The sequence below is a fragment of the Cryptomeria japonica genome, chromosome 10 (genome assembly GCF_030272615.1).
Source record: "Cryptomeria japonica chromosome 10, Sugi_1.0, whole genome shotgun sequence".
Taxonomy (NCBI): Eukaryota; Viridiplantae; Streptophyta; class Pinopsida; order Cupressales; family Cupressaceae; genus Cryptomeria; species Cryptomeria japonica.
This window is the reverse complement of record NC_081414.1, coordinates 4,137,730-4,161,339: the sequence shown is the minus strand read 5'-3', so window position 1 is coordinate 4,161,339 and position 23,610 is coordinate 4,137,730. Positions and strand designations below refer to the sequence as shown.

The 23,610-nt window shown below is 36.1% G+C and overlaps 1 protein-coding gene across 6 annotated transcripts in view; it reads left to right on the top strand.

The window, feature by feature from the left end:
• The window catches only part of LOC131069409 (telomere repeat-binding factor 1), a 56,480-nt gene extending 33,906 nt beyond the window's left edge, over positions 1-22,574 (top strand). For 4 of the 6 annotated variants that reach the window (XM_058004818.2, XM_058004817.2, XM_058004821.2 and 1 more), the window contains 3 exons: positions 21,516-21,599; positions 21,703-22,069; positions 22,212-22,574. In XM_058004818.2, coding sequence (XP_057860801.2) covers positions 21,516-21,599; positions 21,703-22,069; positions 22,212-22,231 — 471 coding nt within the window. In that variant the 3' untranslated portion in view covers positions 22,232-22,574. The remainder of the gene's footprint in view (positions 1-21,515; positions 21,600-21,702; positions 22,070-22,211) is intronic. The other 2 variants (XM_058004820.2, XM_058004822.2) reach the window with 1 other exon arrangement.
• Positions 22,575-23,610: the final 1,036 nt, after the last annotated feature.

Sequence of the window (23,610 nt, the reverse complement as noted above, 5' to 3'; positions counted from 1 at the left end):
TTTTCAGGAAAAAATCGTGAAAACCCTGGGACCTGTAAGACAAGGTCTGGCCTAAATCAATCTAATAAAGGTAACGATATTCATATATCGTAAACATGCACTGTTTCCAGGTGTTGTGGCAACTGTTGAACTTTTGACTGTGTTCCAACATGATGTTGGTCAAAGATGCCATCACAAAAATGGAGGTTGAACGAGGTCAACCTAGTGAAAGCATGAGAGAGAAGAATCTGATTCAAAAATTAGAATAGAAGTAGCAGCACAAAAAATCTGAAAACCTGGAGGAGAATTCTGGCACGAATTCTAAGTCGTGAATTTCGAGGTTTGGAAGAAACCCATAAATTAAAATTTTCTGCAAACTTAAAACCTGAAATTTTCCTGAAAATAATCAGAAAAAAAAAAATTTGTAGAAAATAAAAAAATACCTCTGATTTTTTTTGTAAAAAAACAAAAATATCGATGATTTTTTTCCCCCAAAAAACGCAAAAAAAATAGGGGCAGAAACCCTAGGTCGGATGTACAACATAAATAGCGCCCAAAAGACACCAAAATTCTTGACGTCCACAAAATTAGCAGAGATCACTAATTGTTTTTAAATTCCAAGGCAAATTTGTTGGCACAAAATTCGAGGCACGAAAAACGAGGCACCCAAAAAACTGAGACCAACCCAGAAAAGCTCTCGAAAAACCCACCAAGAATTTGAAATCAGAATGCAGATCTGACGGCTCAAAAATCGAGACACGAAAAACGATGCACCTAGAAAAATATGATGACGACCCAGTTGAGGTCTTGAAATACCCACCAAGAATGTGCAACCAGAATAAAATTTTGACTTGAACTGAAGGGTCAAAACCCTAGTCAAAAATTGCAAAAACCCTAGGAAAATTTTCAATCTGCTAAAAAAACCTCCAGGTTGCAGGCTCGAAAATCTCCAGAACCCTAAAAAAACATGAACTGCTGCCCAACACAAAGAAATTCGCCTACAAACCAGAAACCCTCGAAACCCTCAAAAAGCCTTCAAAAAAACAAAATCGTTTTTTTTTATAAAAAAACAATTAAAAAAAATCTGGAAAATATTCCAGAAAGAAGGCAATGATTTTTATCAAAAAATTCGCCAAACTTTAAAGAATTCCATCGACCTGCTCTGATACCATGAAAAATAAATTGAATGAGTGATTCAATAATCGGATAATGTATTCAACAATATACAAGCATATATATAGAGATTACAAGACGACGTTCTAAATTAAGAACAAGTCGTTTAAAGTGAACTACTAAAAAGCTAAACGCTAAATAAAGCTTAAAAGCTAATTAACTAAAAAAAAAGCTAAATGCTAAATAAAACTAAAAAGCTAAATGACCATTAAACAAGGAATTAAATATAGGTGACTATAATATAATTAAATATTCTAATACAGGTGTGCTGAAGTTTTCATCTTTTCCAAATTGTCAACTGAGTTTGGAGGAAGCAATGGTCGTGGCATAGCTAAAGGATCATGCTGTCTCAACGGTTGCTTGAACTGTTGCAGGTGTATCTTCAATACACTGATTTCTCTTTCCAATTTCATATTCTTCTCTACTTCCAACTTTAACATGTCGTGAATTGTTTTCATTGTGTCATTCATGTCTTCTAATGCTTGATTAGTGGTGGGAGGACCTAAATCAATAGTCCCCAAGTCATATTCTTCTACTATGATCTCGCCCTTGGGTTTATCTACTCTTGGAGTGGCAATCTGTATTATTCGAGATCCTTCACCATCTCTTGTCATCTTTGACATCTTTATTGCTTTCTTCTTCTCAATCTCTTGAGTTCTATCCAGGAAGCTATCTATATCGATTGGATCTTCCTCTTCTACTATCACTTCCTTTGCTAATCTCTCCCTAAGCCATGCAGGGATAGCTGATTTCTCTTCTCCTACTTGCACTTCATTCAGCTGCTGATCTTTTCTAGGTGGAGATGTTACTTCTTGATTGTCATCTTTGATATTTACATGTATGTCACTGCTTTCCTTATCATTGACTAGCTTAGGTGAAACTGACTTGTCTTGACTCAATGATTGCTTACCCTTGTTTGTCCTTTCATACTTGCCGTTCTGAATTGTAGATTCCATTCACTCATTCTCTCCATGATCTATGCTTTGTCTTGGTGGATGATCTTTCTAGGCAACAACTTGATTCATTTCCACTTCGTGCATGGAAGAGGCACTGGTAGGAGGACGGCTTGAACTTGACTTATGTTTCTTCTTTGGAGGCCCTTCTTTGTTGGTTTCTTTCCTCTTAAACATTGGAATGAGCCGACTGGGTGGCACTTCCACTTTGGCTTTCACTTTCCGTATCATCATCAAAAGACTCTACCTCTCCCATCAATTCAAATGTCAATCGAGTGCCTTGACTCTTCAATTTATGGATTAGGGTGTCTACCCATTGTCTTGTATATGCTAAGACCGACTTCATTAAATCCTTTGAGTTAGTGATCTCCACATCAATCTAATTTACTTTTACTTCTTTGTCTTTCTCTTGCTCATATATCGACATAAGGCATCTTGTGCTTGATTTGGAATGCTGAAGACTTTGCACACCCTGACAATGTCAATCGGTAGCCTTGAACACATTCTTCTTCTTTTGTCTAGATCATCTTGAGCATTCTTGAAATGATCTTGTAGTTGTAACTTGTGCTTATGTCTTCTTCCACTAGACCTCTTGATGTTGTTGTAGGGATCAAAGTTGTCTCTAGAAAAGTATGAAATAAGGAGAGACTTCAATTCTTGTTCCACCTTCTCTGCCACTTGCAAAGATGGAGACACTTCCAACGACTGCCCAATTGAAATGGGAAATGGGATTCTTGACTTATGTTTATTCTTCTGTACTTTGTTGTATGCCATCAACTGCATCACCAACTCAAGCAATACTATCTTGTTGGTAGGATATCTCAGTAGCATATAGGGCGGACAAGAGTATCCTTGAATCCTTATGTAGGTCAACTTGGGAAATTGGATAAACCAAGCACCAAACTTCTCTATTAGTTCTTTTGCTTGTGGGGATAGTCTTTGATGAATGCCACCTTGCAAAGTTCTTGTTATGTGCATAGTGAAGGCATCGTTCACTTTCTTGTAATGTGTCTTGCTAGGGTAATGTAGTTGTGTGTATGATTCACATGCTCTCAATTCTCCAATTCTAGTACCTATTGGTCCTCTATAGATTAATCCTGCATATTCATGAGCTCTCGCAATCGAATCTATGATGTATGAACTCATGTAGAATGTTCTGGTTTGTGCAAGTCTCTTGAGCTATATATCAATGTTATTGCTTATAATCCTTGCCTAGTTGATCCTTTTCTTTCCAGTCGATATGATCTCCATGAAGTAGAACATCCAATTCTCAAACTGGTATGCTTGTGGGGCTCCTACAATTCGGTTGAGCATAGTGATCAAGTCATTGAATTCTTCCTTGAAGTCAATCCAATGGAGCTTGGTGGGTATTTGGATATGCCAGGTCTGCTCTTCAATAACCAATACTTGTTGATTATGCCAAGGCATATGTCGGGATCATCATCATAGAATGCCTGTCCTGCTTCCTTGCTCTTGTGAATCATGCCGCTGAATTTAGGTATGTGGAAAGCTTCACTTATAGCTCTCTGGGATAAATAGGCAAGTTCTTTACCATCAGGTGACACTATCATCCTTTTGCTCGCATCATGGTGCTTGGCACACTCAAGAATCTACTCATTGCATTGTACAGCTGGAGGGAAGCTTGTTGCTTTCACTATCCCCCTCTCAATCATCATCTTTGAATATCTGGAAGGCTTGGTTGTATACAATGGTCCTTGAAATCTCTTCATGTTGATTTGGCCAAGGTTGGTGTCTCTTGTGTTGCCCTAGAATGATGCAATCTTGGATTCCATCGCCTCTACCCTTGAGTCCTCCTTGATGAGAGTTTGCCGTACTCCTGCCATGTTCTACCTGTGAGAGTTGACCAAGTTAGGGTGGTGATATGACTTTAGTGCTTATGACATATTAAAATTCATCTAGGTTGGTAATTCCTCCTTAGGAGTGTATAAAATCGCTAAAACCCTAATGAATTATAAAAAACCCTAGGCTTCTGCAAAACCCTAAGCTTACCAAATACCTGAAAATCACCATCTAAGATGATGAATTATTTTTTGAAATGTGTTTAGATGATTGAAATGCAAATGAACAAAGCATCCTATGATAAAATCAATAAGCAAGAAGCTGTACCAGTGCTAAACAAGGTCTGATTTTCTTAAAAAAAAAATGATTAATTAAACTTGTCTCAGACCTGCAAATTGATTGAAAATGGACTGGTTACTTTGAATTGATAAATCTTTTGGCAAAATTGCCTTCTATCAAGGCATTGTTGATATCAACTGCTTGGAGTTTGTCAAATTGTAGATATAGGATTGCTGATCTCCTTTTAAATTCGGTGTTGATGAATTTCGCTATGCCTTCAATGACAAATTCACTGATCTAGGAAGTCAATTTGCTGATTGATAACGAATGAATTCGCTGTCTTCAATGACTTCGCCTTTGCCTTGATGAAAATTGCTGATTTAGAAAATCAATTCGCTGTTCCTCAGCAAGATCATGCACAAAATCGATTCTATGTTGATCAAATGCAATGATCAACATAGCTTTATAGTCGCTCAAAGGGGAATTATAACTCATCACAAAGCTGACTTGTGCATTTCATTTAATGATTTGCAAATTAAAACTCAAGGCCGATTTGGTTCTTCCAATTCAAATTTAAATAAAAACGTTCTTTCTTTTCAATCGTGGGGTCCATTCAAGGTGGCACATATATCAAATGCTTCCTCTTTGCAAAATCATATTTCCTTAAGTCGCACTTTTGGGTCATCAAAGGAAGTAAAAATGCTTAAGTCACACATTTGGGGTATCAAAGGAAATCGCCCAATCCTTAAGTTGCTCTTTTGAGGGGTCAAAGGAAGTGAGGTCCGAAATGCTTAATTCGCACATTGAGAGCTTCAGTGGAAGTGGAATCCCTTAGTTCGCTGATCTAGACCATCAAAGGAAATGAAATACCTTGGGTTGCTGATTGGAGGAGGCAAAGGAAATGATTCAAAATGCTCAAGTCATTGATTTGGGCAATCAAAGGAAATGATCAAAATGCTTAAGTCATTGATTTGACCCTCCATTGGAAGTGATTGATTTCCTTCCTAACTTGATATCACTTAAGCTCCTTAAAAAGGCACTTGGCAAAAAACAATGATCTCAATCAAAACCCTGCAATGCAAAAACCTTAGTTTGCTGATTCATGGGGTCAAAGGAAGTGGAAAACCTTAGTTTGCTGATTCATGGGGTCAAAGGAAGTTGAAAACCTTAGGTCGTTGATATAGGGGGGCAAAGGAAGTCTTAGTTCGCTCTTTTGGGGGTGTCAAAGGAAGTCCTCCAAAATGCAACTTTCGTTGTCTTGATCCATTTGCCCCAAGCTTCTCATGATAATTTCAACTTCAGCTCTCTTTTCCTTAAAATGTTGACCTCTAAAACCAACTTGCCTTAGCCAAATTCGCATTTCACTTCCATTAAAGCAAGGAAAAGATGTGAATCATTGACTCTCAAAATGCTGGATGTGAGATAGCCAAATTCACATTTCACTTCCATTAAAGCAAGGAAAAGATGTGAATCATTGACTCTCAAAATGCTGGATGTGAGATCAACACAAATTTATTCACTCTAAAGGTTTGTGAAGAGCACATGGTTATACTGAGAGGGGGGGGGGCGGGGGGGGGGGGGGTTGTGGTAAATCAGTATAACAACAATCTTTTACCAATTAAACCTTTTTCAACTTCAATCATAAGTATATAACTTATTTCATAAAAATATTCATTGCATACTAATATTCATATGTAATCTATCTAATATGAACACAAGATAAATACGTGGAAACCCCTACGGGAGAAAACCACGGTAAATCAATGCTTTTATATATTTCTTCTTTTACAAAATTTCGTAGGCACAAACCTACTAGAGGCACCAACCCCAATCTCTGTTTGTGAGCACCAACCCACTGGAAGCACCAACTCCCAAATTTGATATTGTGAGCACCAACTCCCACTTCTGAATTTTGTGAGCACCAACCCACTGGAAGCACCAACTCCCACTTCAGAATCTGTGAGCACCAACCCACTTCACATAAATCTGATTTTCCACCTTGACAATGTTGCTATAACAACGGATGATGGACAATTCAATTTCTTAACACTTACTCTTTCCTTCACCAGATCTGCTTATAACATTTCTCTATACATATCCTCTTGATTCAAATCTGCATATATAAGCTTATACATCTGCTGTCATACACTCAGAAATCTGCCTTTAATGATCTTCTATTCATTACATTCTTCACTTAATTGATACATTCTTTAATAATGAATTCCCTCCATAAATCTTCAGTTTGCTCCCTTCTCAAATCTGCGCATGGATGATGAGATATTTACACACAATTTTCCTTCAAATATTTTTCTCAAGATCTGCTTCAGAATTCTGAATGATATATCCTTTAAACCCACTTATACAGCATACACTACACTTCAATTGATTTCCAAGTGCCTTTTATATGATTCACGATACATTTTAAGTGACATACCTTTTGATTTATAATATTAGTATTCTATTCTCTCACACTTAACCAAATAGAGATCCCAAACTTTATTTATACCCTTATATCATTAAGGGACATACTCTTTGAATAAAATGAGACATGTCTTTTCATATACGCAGCTCTTAACAAATACTCTTGATATTGTTCTCAACTTCTTAACGATATTTCTCTTCATAAGCGCTTCTTTTATTTTATTCTTTAATCATATGTTATTTTTAATATTTATCGCTGAGTGAAAGTTATGTAGCAAATTACACTGTTTTCTTTTTAACTGACTTTCATTACCGTATCATTGGCCATATGTATATTTAATACTTGAATCGCTATTGTGGTGTAATCAACCCCCTCAACTATGATACTGCTGCATATGAATTGCTGTTTGCTGCGTGCATAACATATAGGACGATTATCTGAAATCAGTCGCCACAATGAATCGACCATTGTGCTGTCTTCTTCCTCACAACCTTCTTAGCAAAGATGCCATGTTTCAAAGAATAATGATCATCATATTTGATCGCTGGTCAAAGACTGCTGTATTTCTTCATGAAATAGCTGCTCACAATACATGCTGATAATTATACAGATCGCTGTCATAGTATTATAAACTTTAGTTTTTGACGTAATCCCTTTGGCTTTTAATTCGCTGCTGTGTCTTACTCGATTATGGATGAAGATCATTGCATATATTTAACTGTTCGCTGCTTTATAAGTTGGCTACCATGTAAGTCGATTTGCCTTTCAATCTTTGCCTTCTATCTCTAAACATCGAACAATATCTATTATTTTTCTTATGCATTTGACTTTGTCAATGGACTAATGGTTGTCATTAATTACAATAGCTTTTCTTAATCGCTGTACTCTGTATATGTGCATGGGCACTTAGATTATTAGAGATTGCTACTTCTGAAACTATATTCGTTGTCCCTCAAATTTCTTCACCTTATTATAAACAGTTTTCACTCTCTGTATGGATTGCTTATACAAATTGCCGCTCTTGTATTATTCAAGGATGGGGTCTTGCTTTTATGATACCATTCTTGTAGTTTGAAGAATCTCTTCCTTCCATTATTGCTAGAAGCCTTCCTTTCGATGGTCATTTGATTTGTTTGGGAATTGATATTAATTATAGTTTCTTATCAAATGCGAATACGTCTGTTTCTTATACTTGGAGTTTGTTTGTATGTTTATTCACACGAACAGCCATCTTAATCCAATTCTGGTCGCTCCACAAATATTGTGATCATTACTCTCCATCGCATTTTTTACTGTCTTTGTTGATCACTGATCATAATATTATTCATGTTTTTGCAAACAATAATAATCTTTGTCACTTGAGATGCTACAGTTAATGGTCTCTATTTTCTCAGTTATTAATTCCGGCCAGAATGATTCTCGGTGATATCTGCATCGCTTCACTAATAATATGGAATTTGTCTTCTTATCACTGTAGGTAAACTGATTATGGTGAATTCTTTCTGCTGCTCATAATGGAGGAGTTGATGTATTATCTTTATCTTCTTTCCAATTCATTTATCACTGTCTTTTTTAATAATTCAGAGATGCTGCCCTCAATAATGAATTTATATCCCTGCTGTGTATTAATTAATATTACTGTTATCATTAAACATGCTGACTGTGAACTTTCATTCGAACTGAAACAGGAATATGTATATATGATCAGTCTGTGAAATGCTTATGAGCATAAGATAAATTAAACTTCTGTATAATCAATAGTGTGCAATCAAACTCCATAATATGTTCATTCATCTTCATGAAACAGTAAACTCCTTTGACATCAATGACGAGATCTACAATCACAATTGAGTGCCTTTGACATCAACCATTATCTATAACAATCCCACAATCTTGCTTTTCTACGTTTGACATCAATGACTAATCATCTCCATGACTTTACCTATTTGACATCAATGACAACATTTCCATCAGATTGCTCCTACCAATGTTACCTAAAAAAAAAAACTGTAAAACTGAAAGCAAAAGAGGGGGTCCCCATTTGTGATTGGGCGATGTGTGAAATGGTCACAATAGAGTTCACTTCTACACAAGACTTGATTTCAGCATTTTGTTCCTCAACTAAGCTCAAGACTTGATTTCCCATTTCATTCCTCAACTAAGCTCAAGACTTGACAAAACTGACCCCCCTCATTCTAAGGCTAGAGACCTTGAAATTATTGCCAAACCTAAGCAAAACTAAGCAAAAAACTAAGCTATCAAGCAAAAAGAAGGGGTCCCCATTTGCAATGGGGTGTGTGTTTACAACACAACAAGACCTAAGTAAACTTCAGTCATGTGAATAAGTCCCCTACTAGGAACTAGCTAGGTACAAGAATTTACTAGGTACAAAACCTTAATCACACCAACATATCTAAGGAGGCTTGTGTTGCTTTCAAAGCTTAAGGATATAGATGAGGCATTTTCCCATTTCCATTATATTGAAAGGGACAAAGGCATAAGGACAACAAAATGGCACAAGGGCCAAAGATAAAGGTAAGGGGGAAATTAACTGAAGGATCTGACTGCATAGGGGAATTGGAAGTGACAACAATGGAAATTGTCTCTTCTAGAAATTAGACAAGAACAACATGTTTGATCACGATTAATCATTGGGCAGAAACAACTGAGGCAGGGCTTGCAGGGTTCAAGAGCTTTAAAATTCTAAGCATAGGGCAAAAAGGGATGGATAAAGTCACTTTCTGAAACTTGAACATGGAGAGTATTGCTTCTAGTATAGGTGTTTAAATTCAATTGCCCAACCAATGCATGCATCCATGAGGAATCAAGGGTCCAAAATTTTAGAGTTGTCAGACAAGTTGTTTCTAACGTTGGGGTCGCTTGCACCACCCTTTTGTAATCATGGAAAATGCCAACATTAGGTGAAATGGCTCAAAAATACCACTAGGGGGTTGGTCACCAAAATGAGTGCACAAATCTAAGGTGGAGATAGCAAAGTAGGCAACTTCCAACTTTATAGTAATAAAAAATAGAGAAAATAAACTAATTTTGCTATTTCATGTCAAAAATAGTGCATAGAGATAAAAATAGACATAATATCTTATAAATATGCTAATTATAAATAAATTATATGATTAAATAAACTATTTTATTCATCCAAGAGGATTTATGCATAGAAACTATTGGTCCTAAAATGGTAGTGTTGATGGGTGTTTTGTGACCACACCAACACAGAATGAAGTTTCCAACGGTCACTCTATCCTCTCTTGAGCAAAGACCCCTCATATGCTAAGATTGTGAAGATCATAGAGGTGACTCCAAGGTTCCTACTGTGAACTTGTGACTTTATGTTGGATATGAGCTCGTTTGGCTTGATGTTTTGCTGGTAATCCAAGGGGACTCACGTTTAAATTGTTCTTCACTTCTTGTGCAATGCTCGCTGAAACTTCTTCATCGAAAATTGCAATCTCATGATGCTTCTTTTTTGAACAGACACAACTGAAATTAAAGGGGAAAGGGTTAGAAGGATCTAAATCTACTCCTAAGGATAATGATATCAATGGATGGTGCTCTAATGGACAAATTCCAAATAATTCGCCAAGATCAACTACAACTCCACAAGAATTGGTGCAATCTTCCAAGGATGCTGAAGGATTTTCACATCGAGAAAGTGCATTTGAATACCCAAAATAGTGCAATCCAAATGACTATCCACAATTGAACTTAGCACAAATTTAGTGGCTCAGGCTAACTTTACACTGCAACTTATAATCAACAAGATGCAAAAAGTATGAACCATGGAAATTCATCAAACACCATTACATTCTCCATTGAAATCAAAGCACTTTATCTAACAATTGAGAAATTGGAAGAACACCATGCAACAAGTTGAAATAAACATGAATCCACCATATCTTCAATGATCAAATTTTATTTCTCCAATTCTTACAACGATGTCTTCTCCTTCTCCTAGTCTACTTCTACTCTAAGGAGCAAGAGCTCTCTACTTGAACTAATGAGCTATCTATCTAATGGATTACAATCGAGAAGGCATAGCCTTTTATAGAGATCCTCCCATAAATGAACAACCAAGATTGATTTGAAATTAAGGGCCGAGATTACAAGATGCAAACCCTAATTAGGGTTTGACCAAAAATGAACCCTTTGTGGCGCCAAGTAGTGGGTCTGGTAATAAATAAGGCATCACACCAACTTTGCATTAAATGACTCATCATTCCAAGTAAGGCGACCACTATGCATTAAATGAACCACCACTCCATCAAGCATTTAATAGATTCTTGCCCAAAATAGGATGCTCACTATCCCTTCCCTTGGCGGCAAATGCATTGAATTTGGTCACGATATTTGGGCGACATTTGATTGGCCAGAGAAGGTGACAGGGTGCCACCTCACCATGTTGGACACCATGTGGACTTCGTGACTCATCACAAGGGATATTCCATTTTGCATCATTTTGTGATCAAGGTTCTAACTTTGATTAACTTTTCTGAAATTATCTTTCCTTGATCATTTTCTTCCTTCCATGTACTTGCTTGGGAATTCACCTTCTTGGAACATCTTTCCTTGTCGATGATTCTGTCATTCTTGAAGTCTTTCGTACTTGAATTGGATCTCAGGAACTTTGAATGCCTTCCTTGAATGTCTGGAACTAGAATTCTTCCTCTTTGTTCTTTCCTGATTGGGATCTTGGATTTCCAGCTGAAATTCAAGATAGTTGTAAATTCTTCTCATTTATACTTGTTTGAATCTTGAGGTCTTTCAACTAGCATCCTCTAGAACTGGAATTCCTCCTCCATAAACTTCCTGAGACTATATTTCTTCTTCAACTTGGATGTCATAAACTAGATTTGCTCATCTTGGACCTCTGTGCCTCTTGACGTCTTTGGATTGGATAGATGAATTCTTGATGTTTCATCATTTCTGACATTTTGCAGATGGGCGCATTTGGGGCTTAGAGAAGGAATTTCTCCATAGTCAAATTTTTGAATTTCCATTTATGAGGACTCCTTGAGTGCCTGTCAATCTTGGAGAGAGAAAATTCTTCCCTGGTGGAATTTTGTGCTTTGAAGAAATTTTTTAGATGTTCGTGTATGCTCTGTCCTGAAGGGAGAATTTTCTGACAACAACCCATTTTTTCACGTTCAAGGAATTTCATCCTGTCCGAAGTCTTGATGAGAGGAATCTTCCATACTTGGCCAATTTTCTTGTCTTGGAAATTTTCACACTTGGGTGCAAATTCTGTTGTGGTGAAGGAATTTCATCCTGGGAGGAAAACTCCCCTTGATTGGATTTTGATGCTCTTCATCTTCCTTGGGTGCATTTTGAATTTGGTGAAAGTTGAGGAATCCTCCCTAACCTTGATTTTGTGCCTTCCAACCCTCCTAGAGTGCTTTTGGGCATTGGAGGAGTAATTCTTGTTGAGGAGGAAAATTCCTCCTTAGCATGTGTTTGGTGCCTTCCTACCTGCTTGGAGCACATTTCAAGAGGAGTGGAGGAATTTTGTCACGTTTGAAAAATCCTCCTTGGTATGCATTTTGTGTCCATGCACTATGTTATGTATATATGACGATCAGGGAGGGGACATGACAGCTTGGTTTGATCACAAAGCTTAGCATTTGAGGTTTCCTTGTTCAAGAGAGGATAGAATACTTAGTATTTTATTTTGTGTTCGAGGTGTTATAAAAAACACATCAACAAGCAACATAGGTGAAAACTGCTGTTGGTGGAGCAACATTTTGCACCTTAATCTACCCTGAAGCATTGTGAGTTTTCATATTTCAAAAGTAATTTCATGTAGGAGCATCTGTAATGCTGAAGTCTAATACCTCCTTTGGAAATAGTTGCCAAAAAACGAATATCTAACGGGAAGATATTTTTATAACAAACAGTCTACACCCTTGTTTTCATATAATTATTTATAAAGATTTCTATGAGGTATTATAAATATATCAACATTTAAATAGCTGTTAGCCATAACCATAGTTTGAAGACTTGTACTTGACTCAACAGACCAATTTTTTGACTCAGCAAGGACTTGCCAAAATAAACCTTATAATTACACACAAAAAGAAATTAATGTATTTAGAGAACATAAAAGTCTTATTTGACTATCAATTTGTTACAACTCAAGCATTACACGTCACACAATCCTCAAACTCTCAAATTTTGAAATTTCATAGTTTCAAATGTTAACAACATTATAGATTTATAATTGTTTACATATGATGATATGTCAAAATAAAAAAGAAAACAACCAAATACACTCTACATCTTCCTCTTTCGCCTCCTAGTGTAACTTATTTTTTCAGAGCTCAAACTAGAATATAAGTCAGTATCAAAATGATGATAGACTATTTCTTCAAAAGTGTCTTCGTTTTCCTCCATTGCATCCAATTTAGTTGCTTTTGCTGCTCCTCTCTTTAATTTTGCAAGATTTTCATCAGTAAGGAGGACATCATCTTGTTAATTGACAGTCCATTCACCATAAGGATCAATCTCATCCAAGTCTTTGGAATCATGTGAAATGCCTTCCACCTTTCTAGTTTGAAGGCGAATGTTGTATTAAACTAAGTAAAGATCATTGAAGTGCTCTGAGGTCAACTTGTTTCACTTCTTTGTGTCAATGCTCTCAAATAGGCTCCAATAGCATTCACACCCAAAAGCACTATAGGGCTGGGACAAAATATGGATGGCTAGCCTTTGATGATTTGGTATGCTAGCATCGTAATTCTTCCACTAGAAATCTACAAAAGTGCATTTAAAAAATATAAGAATTTAAGTAAAGAAATAGAATCAAGTTTCTAATATCTACTTGTATTGAGCTTAAAATTAAAAGATGTTTTTTTTCTTGTTTTTTGCTCATTTTGAATTGCTTGAGCTGAAGAAAGAGTCTCCCCTCCACACCCTTATAGATCTTGAATAGATAGATGAAATATAGCAAGTCTAGAGAGTCAACAATGTCAAATTCATAAATAAGATATAGTAATTCTCTCCTTTAACTCATCAAGAACTTTGTCTCTTATCCTAGTATCTAGCACCATCTTATCATTTCATGAAATAGCAGTTGCCATGTTCTCATTAGCCTTAAATGTATTGGAGAAGTAGAACTTTGGGTTTAGGTAATAGGCCAAGGCATGTATCAATTGGTGGAGTTGGTTTGTCCATTTGCGATCAATGAATCACCAAACGATTTCATATTTTTTTTTCCATTACGGTAATGCACAATGGTCTCTTTGTCTTATCCAAGGTCTCATAAAGGAAACCCATTGACTTGCGATCTCCATCTACCATACAAAGAACGTTGACCAAAGGTTCTATCACCTAAAAAATTGAAAACAAATTTGAAATTATTAAAAAACTAACCCCTCAAGGAAAACAAAAAATATTTGATTTTATATAAAGTTTGTGTTTGTATTTGTTACATACCCTGATTAACTCCTATCCGTTTTTGATGAACAAGTCATAAAAAAATGTTCTTGCTATCTTCTCCCCTTCAATCTTTTTGGAAAATGGAGACTCCAACCAAACATCTTCTTGAGACGAGGAATTGCGGCAAGAATTATTTGCAAAAGCGAGGAAGTGGCTAGAAAATCGTGTCACTTGTGGTCACACAAGTTACTTGCCATTGTGTGCTTTCTCATTAGAGAAAGGACCCAAGAATGGTTATAGATAAATTTGATAACTTGTTTAGTGTGTTCAACCACATTTTTGACCCATCCAATCTTCCCAATGTCCTCTAACAACAAATCCAAGCAATGTGTAGCACAAGGAGTTCAACAAATAGTAGCATGCTTGTCCATAATAAGTCTCCTTGTGGCTACATATGTCGTTGCATTGTCTGTGATAAGTTGGACAACATTTCTCAACCCCAACTTTGTGGATCGCTTGGTCTAATAGATTGCACAAAGTCTCAACATTTTTGACTTCATATGAGACATCTATAGACTTCAAGAACATTAATGTGCCATTAGAAGCCGCTAAAAAGTAAGGAGAGTTCTATTCCATCCATCTGTGCATCCATATGATAAGATGCTGCAACCTTTTTTCTGCCATATTTTCTTTTTATCATCAACCACAAGTCGTGTATTTTTGTATGGCTTCCTCTAGCAATGGGCCACTCAATTTTTTAGCTGTTGGAATCTTAAATCCCTTACCAACAACTGTTAATGCATTCACCAACTCTTTCCAATATGGGATGTTCGCCACATTGAAGGGTAAATTATTATGGTGAGTCCTATTCCATCCATATGATAATATGCTGCAGCCTTTTTTCTGCCATGCTTTCTTTTGATCATCAACCACAAGCTGTATATTTTTAATGGCTTCCTCTAGCAATGACCACTCAATTTTTTAGTAGTTGGAGTCTTAAACCCAACACCAACAACTGCTAATGCATTCACCAACTCTTTTCAATATGGACCACTCACCACATTCAAGGGTAAATTATTATAGTACCAAAAGTTTGCTGCTACATCCTAGCTCCGTGGTGTTTTTCTTTATTCCTAGCCCCGTGGTGTTTTTCTTTATTCCAATTGATACCTTCAAGTGAGGGTTGTGCTCTTGGAACATTGTGTGGAATAAAGAAATTTGGTGATGATGAAGGAATATTACTAAAAGTAGAAATAGAACCTTCAAGACTCTCACCAATAGAGGAATGTGCAGGATGAATGCTTGGATTTGGGGTATCAAAGGAATCCATAGATACTTATTCATCACTGATGTTATTGCTTCCTTTGCCTTTTGCTTTTCCACTTCTTTCATTTCGTACTCAAGAAGTAGGGTATTCATCTCTTTAGTAACGTCTTTGGACACCTTAGGGCATGCCTTCACATTTTGTCCATATATTTTAGCAAGATGGTATTTTAATCTATTAACTCCCCCTATCATAGGCTGCTTGCATTCATTATAAGCTACTTGGCCCTTGATAGCTCCTAGTGTATCATACTTATATATGGGATCTTTGTTACCACACATTTGTGTTGAACTTGATATTGCTGTTTAACATGGAAAAAAATCAGTAGGGTTTTGCAAAAAATCAGCAACAAGCAAAATGTTAAGTATTTATTTGGAAAAAAAAATCCAAATAGAAGCTAGAAGTGTTAGGAAGTAAGGGGTGAGGGGAAATGGATTTTTTTTTTTTTGACAACATTCCAAAATTTTCAAGGCTTTTTGATTTTCAAATCAAAGAAACAAAAGAAAGAATATGATAGTAAGTTACTTGTTTGATGATTTGATCAACTATGAATCCTTCAAAGTTCTCTTCTCAAATCATCTTCCTGCTAGGTCGATGTTTTGTTGGGTGAAATGGGCAAACAAGAGCAAAACATGACAAAAAATGATGATTTTTTACTTAATTTGGCCAGACTGAGGAAGAATCAACTTGCAAGCTCGGTTGGATCGGCATGGCCCAAAAAAAAGTCTCGCGAGCTTGCAGAACCTTTAGAGTACTGACTATGACCCTAACTATGCTATAGCATAAATCTGTAAAATATGTTTTTTGATGATCAGTAGTGGAATTTGCACTTCTAGTGTCACCTTTTTCTTTCTCGTAAAATGTGTGTTATATTGAATCAGCAATAGATTTAAAGATGTGGTTCTACAAAATAATTTATTATCAGCATAGACTTGTAGTCAAAAGAAAGAAATAGATTATACTAATGTCCATGAATGATGGAAGAGAAATGGAATTAAAAACCAACCAGAGCGGAGTCAAATTTGCACCTTATTTGAGAGAGTGAATTTGCCTAAGTTCTAAGATGGCTTCAGATGAAGATAAATGTCATGATCTCTTTCCCTATAGTCATTTAAGTTCTATGAAGGAGGATAAGCATAGATAAACCATACTCTATACTTGAACCAGGCCATCAAGCTATTACCAATTTTCAACGAACCGGAAAGGATTCTGAATACTCCAAAAACAAAGAAGGATTTCGATTAATCTGATTACAATCACTCAAAACATGGATGTAAGTCAATGGGATTCAAAAACCTGGAAAGTGGGATTGCTAAAATCAATGACAACAAATATAACTATTCTAATGTTACATTGAAGAAAAATAACCTAACATGGTGGTCTTAGACACTAGACCAGTAAACCCTAGATAAATTAGAATAGATGAATGAAAGATTCCTTGCCAAAAGGAATTGTTGATAGACGCATAAGAATGAGTGAATGGAGATAGAAGAGAAAGAGCTGATGGAAATTTGAGGCTAGACTTAGACTCTAGAGCAAAAGAAGGGTTAGCATCTCTGTCAATCATGATGGAAGTACTGATCAATATAGTCTTGTGTTTATGTGGATTTGAGAAAACGAACTCATAAATAAGCTTGTACTTGGTCAATCAAGTCCATTTAATATGCCATCTTTGAAAGACCGATTTTGAGATCCCTTAGTTTCCTTTGCTTAGCTAGTGCTCAGCTTTTTCATAGCCCTCCTAATATCTCTAAGAAAGAATAAAAGACACAATGCTGGATGGATAGGAACTTGAATAAGGTAATGATTAGGAATGTCATGAAGACAAATAGGAGGCTTAGATTTGGTAGGAGATTTCCAACTAGCCTACTTTCCTTGAAAGTAGATTATGCCTAAATGCATAATAATAATGTTTTCTCATCATATCAATAATTCATGGGAAAATTGTTGAAGTAATTAGGACACTTATCTAATTATTCATTAATTAGGTCCTTTAATCACTTTTTCACTTAAGCTAAACATAGGTGCTTTTTCCTTTTATTTAATTAGACTAATAATAGCTTATGTTGTCTCAATCATTATGATTGTGACACTTGGCGCTAGCTAATTTAATCTCGCATTAGGGTTTTGCATCTAAGGTTTTGTTCATCCTTTTATAAAGATTCATTCAATCATAATCTTTGTGTGCAATCAATATAGAATTTTCAGGTTGTTGAGCATATTGTTATAAAGATTCATTCATTCATTGTAATCATAATCTTTGTGTGCAATCAATATAGAATTTTCAGGTTGTTGAGCATATTGCTATTGCTTGATCTCTTATGTGTGACAGGTGTTTTGCTTGTAGATGACTCTTGGCTTGTGAGGTTGAAATTATCATCTTTTACATGGTATCAAAGCAGATCTGCTAAGTTCTTGTCCATATTTTTGAGGGATCCAACCTTGAGAGATTTTTTTGTGCACATTGTGCTTAAACGAAGGTTGCCATCGCGTTTGCAATGTCCCAAAACCCTAAGAACGACTACCATTTCATCAAATTTTGAGCTGTTGATGTTTTGGGTCGATTTGGCTGAGGGCATGAAAATTGAGGCAAAAATTGGGGGTCAGCGAAAAATTTGGGCACTTTGGAGTGTAACGGGCATCACTATTGTGCTGCGAAGGCTCAAAAACTCCAAAAATGCTTGTTAGATCGTCGAAATTGGAAGCTAGAAATTTTTTTTGCAAATTTTTTTGGGGGCACGAATTTTCATACCGCAGCATACGAATCTGTACGGACCTGCAGCGTATTGGTACCCTCTGCAAAAAATTGCAGGATCATAGGCTTTTTACAAAAAAATTTCTAGAAAATTTTATTCAAATGTTTGTTAAGTTTCAAATTCTTATTGCAAATAAAAACAAAAAGAGCTTCAAAAGCTTGTGCAAGTACATCTGCTCAGGTTGTCACGTGTATGAGTGCCTGCATCTCGTTGACATCAGGGCAACTCTCTAAATTTGGTGCCCTCCTCTAATTTTAGTGCTGCCCACTAATTTTAGCCCTAGTAGAATATTCCATTGGTTAAAAAAGGGCATTTTTTGTAAAATAAGGCACTAACAATTCTATTTTGAATATTTTTCTTCTTTTTGGAAATTTTCCATTTTTGGAAACCTTTCAAGCCCTCCAAGCCTTTTCTGACATGCAGTTGGTTGACACACACTCACAGACACAAACAACCTCACTTGGCTAGTTTTGCATAAACACACATAGACACACAGACAGAGACACAGACACAGAGATAGACATACACAAACACATACACACAGACACACATAGTCATAGTCTGACACACACAGGGACACACAGACACAGACCACACACACACGCACACCTCACTTGGCTAGCTATGCATATTAATGATTGACTCTTAATTTGTTGGTGTTTTTGTTTTATTCTGCTCAAGTTTGCAATCCTCCTATAGCTGCAGTTCCTCAGGAGAGACTTGTGCTTTGGCCCTATAGTAAGAAGAGTCCTGGGGTAAATAAATTGGTCATGCGTGAGAGCTTGCAATGGCAAAGGCCGTGCCATTTTGCTGGGTCAATGACATCTCAAATCAGGTCTCTTTTGTGTCCTAGCAACACCCTTCCTGGAAGTTCTTCAGGCACTATCGGCAGGAGGTTAAAGAGTCTTCTGAGATATACATGGGCCATCTTCATTTCTTCATAAAAATGAAGTGGTGTTGAAAGAAAGAATTGGGAATTTAGATTGCAGTTTCAAAAACTCCAGGAAATTCAAAGAAAAGTCCTCAAGTGCAGAAAGATGATACTGGAGTCCTTGAGTACAGAAGATGATGCTGGGGATCCTTTTGAGACAATGCGAAATTTATGTGGGCTTGCCAATAAATATGCATTCAGCTTTCATGCTTTCAACTTGGCTTTTGATCCCAGTTGAACTATATGCTTTTTCATGGTGCATAGCATTTGTAGAAATTGAACAGCACAGCTGGAATGATGAACAGTGAAGGCATAAGAGAGGAAAATCTGTATAACCTTAAAATCAAATTTCTTCTCCCTATGCTCTCTAACATCCTGATGATGGATCACGGAGTGTGATCTGCAACATTGATGCTAAAATCTCACGCAATCAAATCCAAAAGCAGCAGCATTAGCCTCACGGATTGTGGAAATCTAATAAGATTAACCTCAAATCTGAAGAGCACTCAAATATACTGAGATGTTGGGGGGAGGGGGCGAGGTGAATCAGTTTATTAAGTAATTTTTAATTTTTTCTTCTTAATTTACTTCACTTCAAAATTTATTTAACAACATATGCAAGTAAGAACACATAAGAACACAAGTTTTTACATGGAAAACCAATGTGGGTGAAAACCATGGCATTAATGCCAATAGTTATATAAGTGTCATTTACAATGATTGTAGGCACCAACCTCTAAATTAGTTTGTGAGCACCAACCCACTGGAAGCACCAACTTACAAGAGGCACCAACCCCTTCAAATAAAGCACCGACTTTACTAAAATGAAGCACCTACTTCACCTATGATGAGGCACCAACCTCTGCTTCGTAAAATTCTGATATTTTCTTCTGCAATCTGTTAAAATCTTTTCAAAACAATTCTGATATTCTGATTACAACCTGCCCAGAAATACTTCATGGACCTGCATATACAGTCCATAAATCTGCAATATAATTCTCAAAAGAATCTACTATAGATTCTCCTTACTTATTCCTCTTTATGATGTATATCATATTTGACTTCATATACGTGTTCTCACAGAAATGAAATCTGTTTTTCTTTTTTCTTTTTAACTCTTCTACAACACTCTCTAACTTGTCCAATCACATTTTCCCAATGAATAAATACCTTTTACATACCTCTTTGTGAGAGGTAATGTCTCTTTGTACAATGAATAGTCACAACCATTTAATTCAGAACGGATTTAGCAAATTTAAATCATGGTTTATTTAATCGCACCTCTTCAAGATGTTGTTTGTTCTTTTATCACGCCCTCCCCTTGACTTCACCGCATCCTTTCATTAATTTTAACACACTAAAATTAATCATCGATTATACTACCAATGTTATTAATGTTCGGTTCTAATAATTCACGATAGATAAACATATTTTTGACCACGATTTATACATCGTTTGGTCTTTAAGACTTTGCATTGACCCACGATATGCATCTTACTTCCACGACAATTGACTATCATAAATAGTCCTTTTGTTCAATACCCCTTTTTGAAAGTCTTCAATCTGTCATTGTCGGTTTGTTCTAATCAATAATCATCTGCTACGTATTGACAATAATTCTGCAGACTACGTATTAGCATTAACTACTTAGAAGTTCTGCTATCTGCAACAAAACCACAATCTATCATTTGATGTCTTTGAATTACTGTCTGCCACAGTATCCATCCACAGGTGTATAAATACAATCTGTTATTTGTTAGATTTGAAATATGATCTGCCAAGTATCCATCACAAATGTATTCCGAGAATTCTTCTTGCCGTGATGAGCCCTTATATTCTGAACTAGATATTCTGAAGTTAATCTTAGTGAATAAGATTAACATCACAGATGTATCAACCAATCATTACAAATAGGATATCTTCAAGCCAACAGACTGTAATTGTGTAATTACTGTATGATCAGACTGGGACTATATGATCAGACTGTAAAATATTTATCGGATTTAGGACAAAAGGTCATCAACTGCATGTTTATCAACTATACTAATTCAGTAGGTTCAATATGTTCATTAATCTCCTTTCACAAATTTCATCAACTGTATGTTTATCAATATATTCATCAATCTCCTTTTACAAATTACTTTGACATCAATGACAATTTTTCATCAAAATCACATTGTGAGCAATCTACAGAATTTCGAGTGTAGGATCCAGTTCAAGCTCAAGTTCAAAAAATCACTCTCAACTGACAATTAATAATTGTGCTTTAAAAGTTCAGCCACAGGTTTAACTTGATGACTGTAATAGTGGTTTCTCTGTATGTGTTTAGCTTTAGTCCTTGTAGAAGCAAATTTATATAGAAGAAAATTTATGCAAGGGGAAATGTTATTATTTTGAGGCTTTATTGTAAGTTGTAGAAGGTTCATTTCTTACTGTTTTTGTGAATAATGTAGAATTCATATTAATTTAGTGATTTAGAGTAAATGTTGAATTTATTGTCTTCAAACAGGACAATAACTTCCCAATGCCAAACTTGAAAAAAATGTTGTCTTCCAAGCTGAACTTGTTAACAGCCTGTGGTAAGCTGGTGAAGGTAAGCATTTGCAAATGGTTGTTGTAGACTTGTAGTACTTAAAGATGATATTATCAAGATATGTACTGATCCATTTTCATCATCTTCTTTTGATTTACTGCAGATGGGACAAAATTATATGCTCAATAGAAGTTTTCTCCATGGAGAAAAAGGAACAAAAATTACCCATTTGCTACAAGAAGAGCTTGAGGGGAAACACATCCCAAGCCCTTACAAAAACCCCTTTAAGAGACTCAGAGAAGAAATACGACTCCCAACAAAATTTGAAATTGAGGCTGAACTGTCAAAGATGACAATGATGAGTGCCGAGGAGTCTGCTAAATTTGCTGCTGAGGCAGTGGCTGATGCTGAACTACTTATGACTGAAGCAGAAGAAGCAGGAAGGGAAGCTGATGCTGCGGAGGCTGATGCAGAAGCTGCTCAGGCTTTTGCAGAAGCAGCAATGATGAATCTCAGAAATTCTAAAAATTGTAAGTAATAGTTTTCACATATGCATCCTTAACAATAGCTGGCAACAATATAATATCTAAAGTTCAGTAAACAAGTTGTATTGAATATTTTAATTTTGAGACATGCACTGAATTATATTTCTGCTTATTATGCTGTGTACAGCTGCTAGAAGCTGGAGATGATTGGGATGCTGTATTGTGAGAAATGCTATGCTGTTCATGGAGCACTAGTGAACAAAAAAACAAGAAGCGCAATTTTGTTCTACACAGGTTGCAAACTTTGGGTTCTAGGTCTCTGATTTCTTGCCATAACAAATACCAGAAAATCAGATAATTTTCCTCTTCTTGGTGCTGGCTTAAAACTCACCATACCTGTTGGAGCTGCATCCATTGTACAAATTGTTTCTCTCTAATGAAACTATCTAGATGAGCAGGTTTTGTGAATTGGTATCATCAATCTGTAGTATTAGATTGCAAAATGATTTTCTGTAACAAAAGTTGTTTGTAATAATACTACTTTCATTCCTATAGGGTGCTCTTGTTATCTGTTTGATTACTGTACTTATAAACGTGGCATTTCAAAACTGATCATATAATTAGGAGATAAATCTATAGTGGTAGGACTCTGCCATTGGGAATGTATAGGAAGCACACCTTTATCCTTGTTATTTGGAAGCCTGAAGATTAGGTTTCTTTTCCAATCTAACACATTGTAATGCACAGATGAGCATGCTCCGTTTGAGATCAAGTGACATAGGTTTTCCTGTAACAGCTAGTTAACTTTCAAACCACCTGCTTTCCCCTATAACCATGTCAATCTATGTTTTGTGTGATGGTGGGCATTATATATGAGTACAATGTGGCTTTATGATGTAAAGGTGTACATTCTGGGTTAGAAGGCCTACCATGTTACTGATGGTAGAATCATCACTGTTACATTGCCTAGCAAGATCAATAACTTGAGTTATAACTACCTGATGGGGTGCATTATGTTTAACTCATATTGTAGCTTTATGCTGTAATTCTGGGTTAGAAGACTTTTGTTTATGCATGTATCGATCACTTCAATGATTCTGTCACTGTTGCTGTGCCTAACAAGATCAAATATCTTGGGTTTTAACTACAATAATTACTTATACAGTTATCCTAGAAACAACTGCATTGATTTCTCATCTTCTATCAAATGAAAATTGAGAGTAATTACATCTATATAGTGCTATTTTATTGGTTCATGGAGTTCATCAGGGTCTTTATCATCTGCTATTGCATCCTGTCATCTGGATATAAATTACCTTAACAGTACATATAGATTACTACAAAACTGTGATGTAGAAAGATGGCAGCAGCATGGTCCCCTTGTGGAAGTTGGCATTTATTGGTCATGCAGCCTTTATTGACCTAGAAGTCTGTTAAATTTTGTCTAAATTATGTACAAAAGTGAAAGACATTCGTCTTTTGAGAACCAATTCTTTGTCAGCCTCAGAATTGAATGTTAAATCATAATTTTTCTTTTTGAGAAAAAATTTGAGGGATTCTTCTTTTCCATCTTCGAATTGAATATG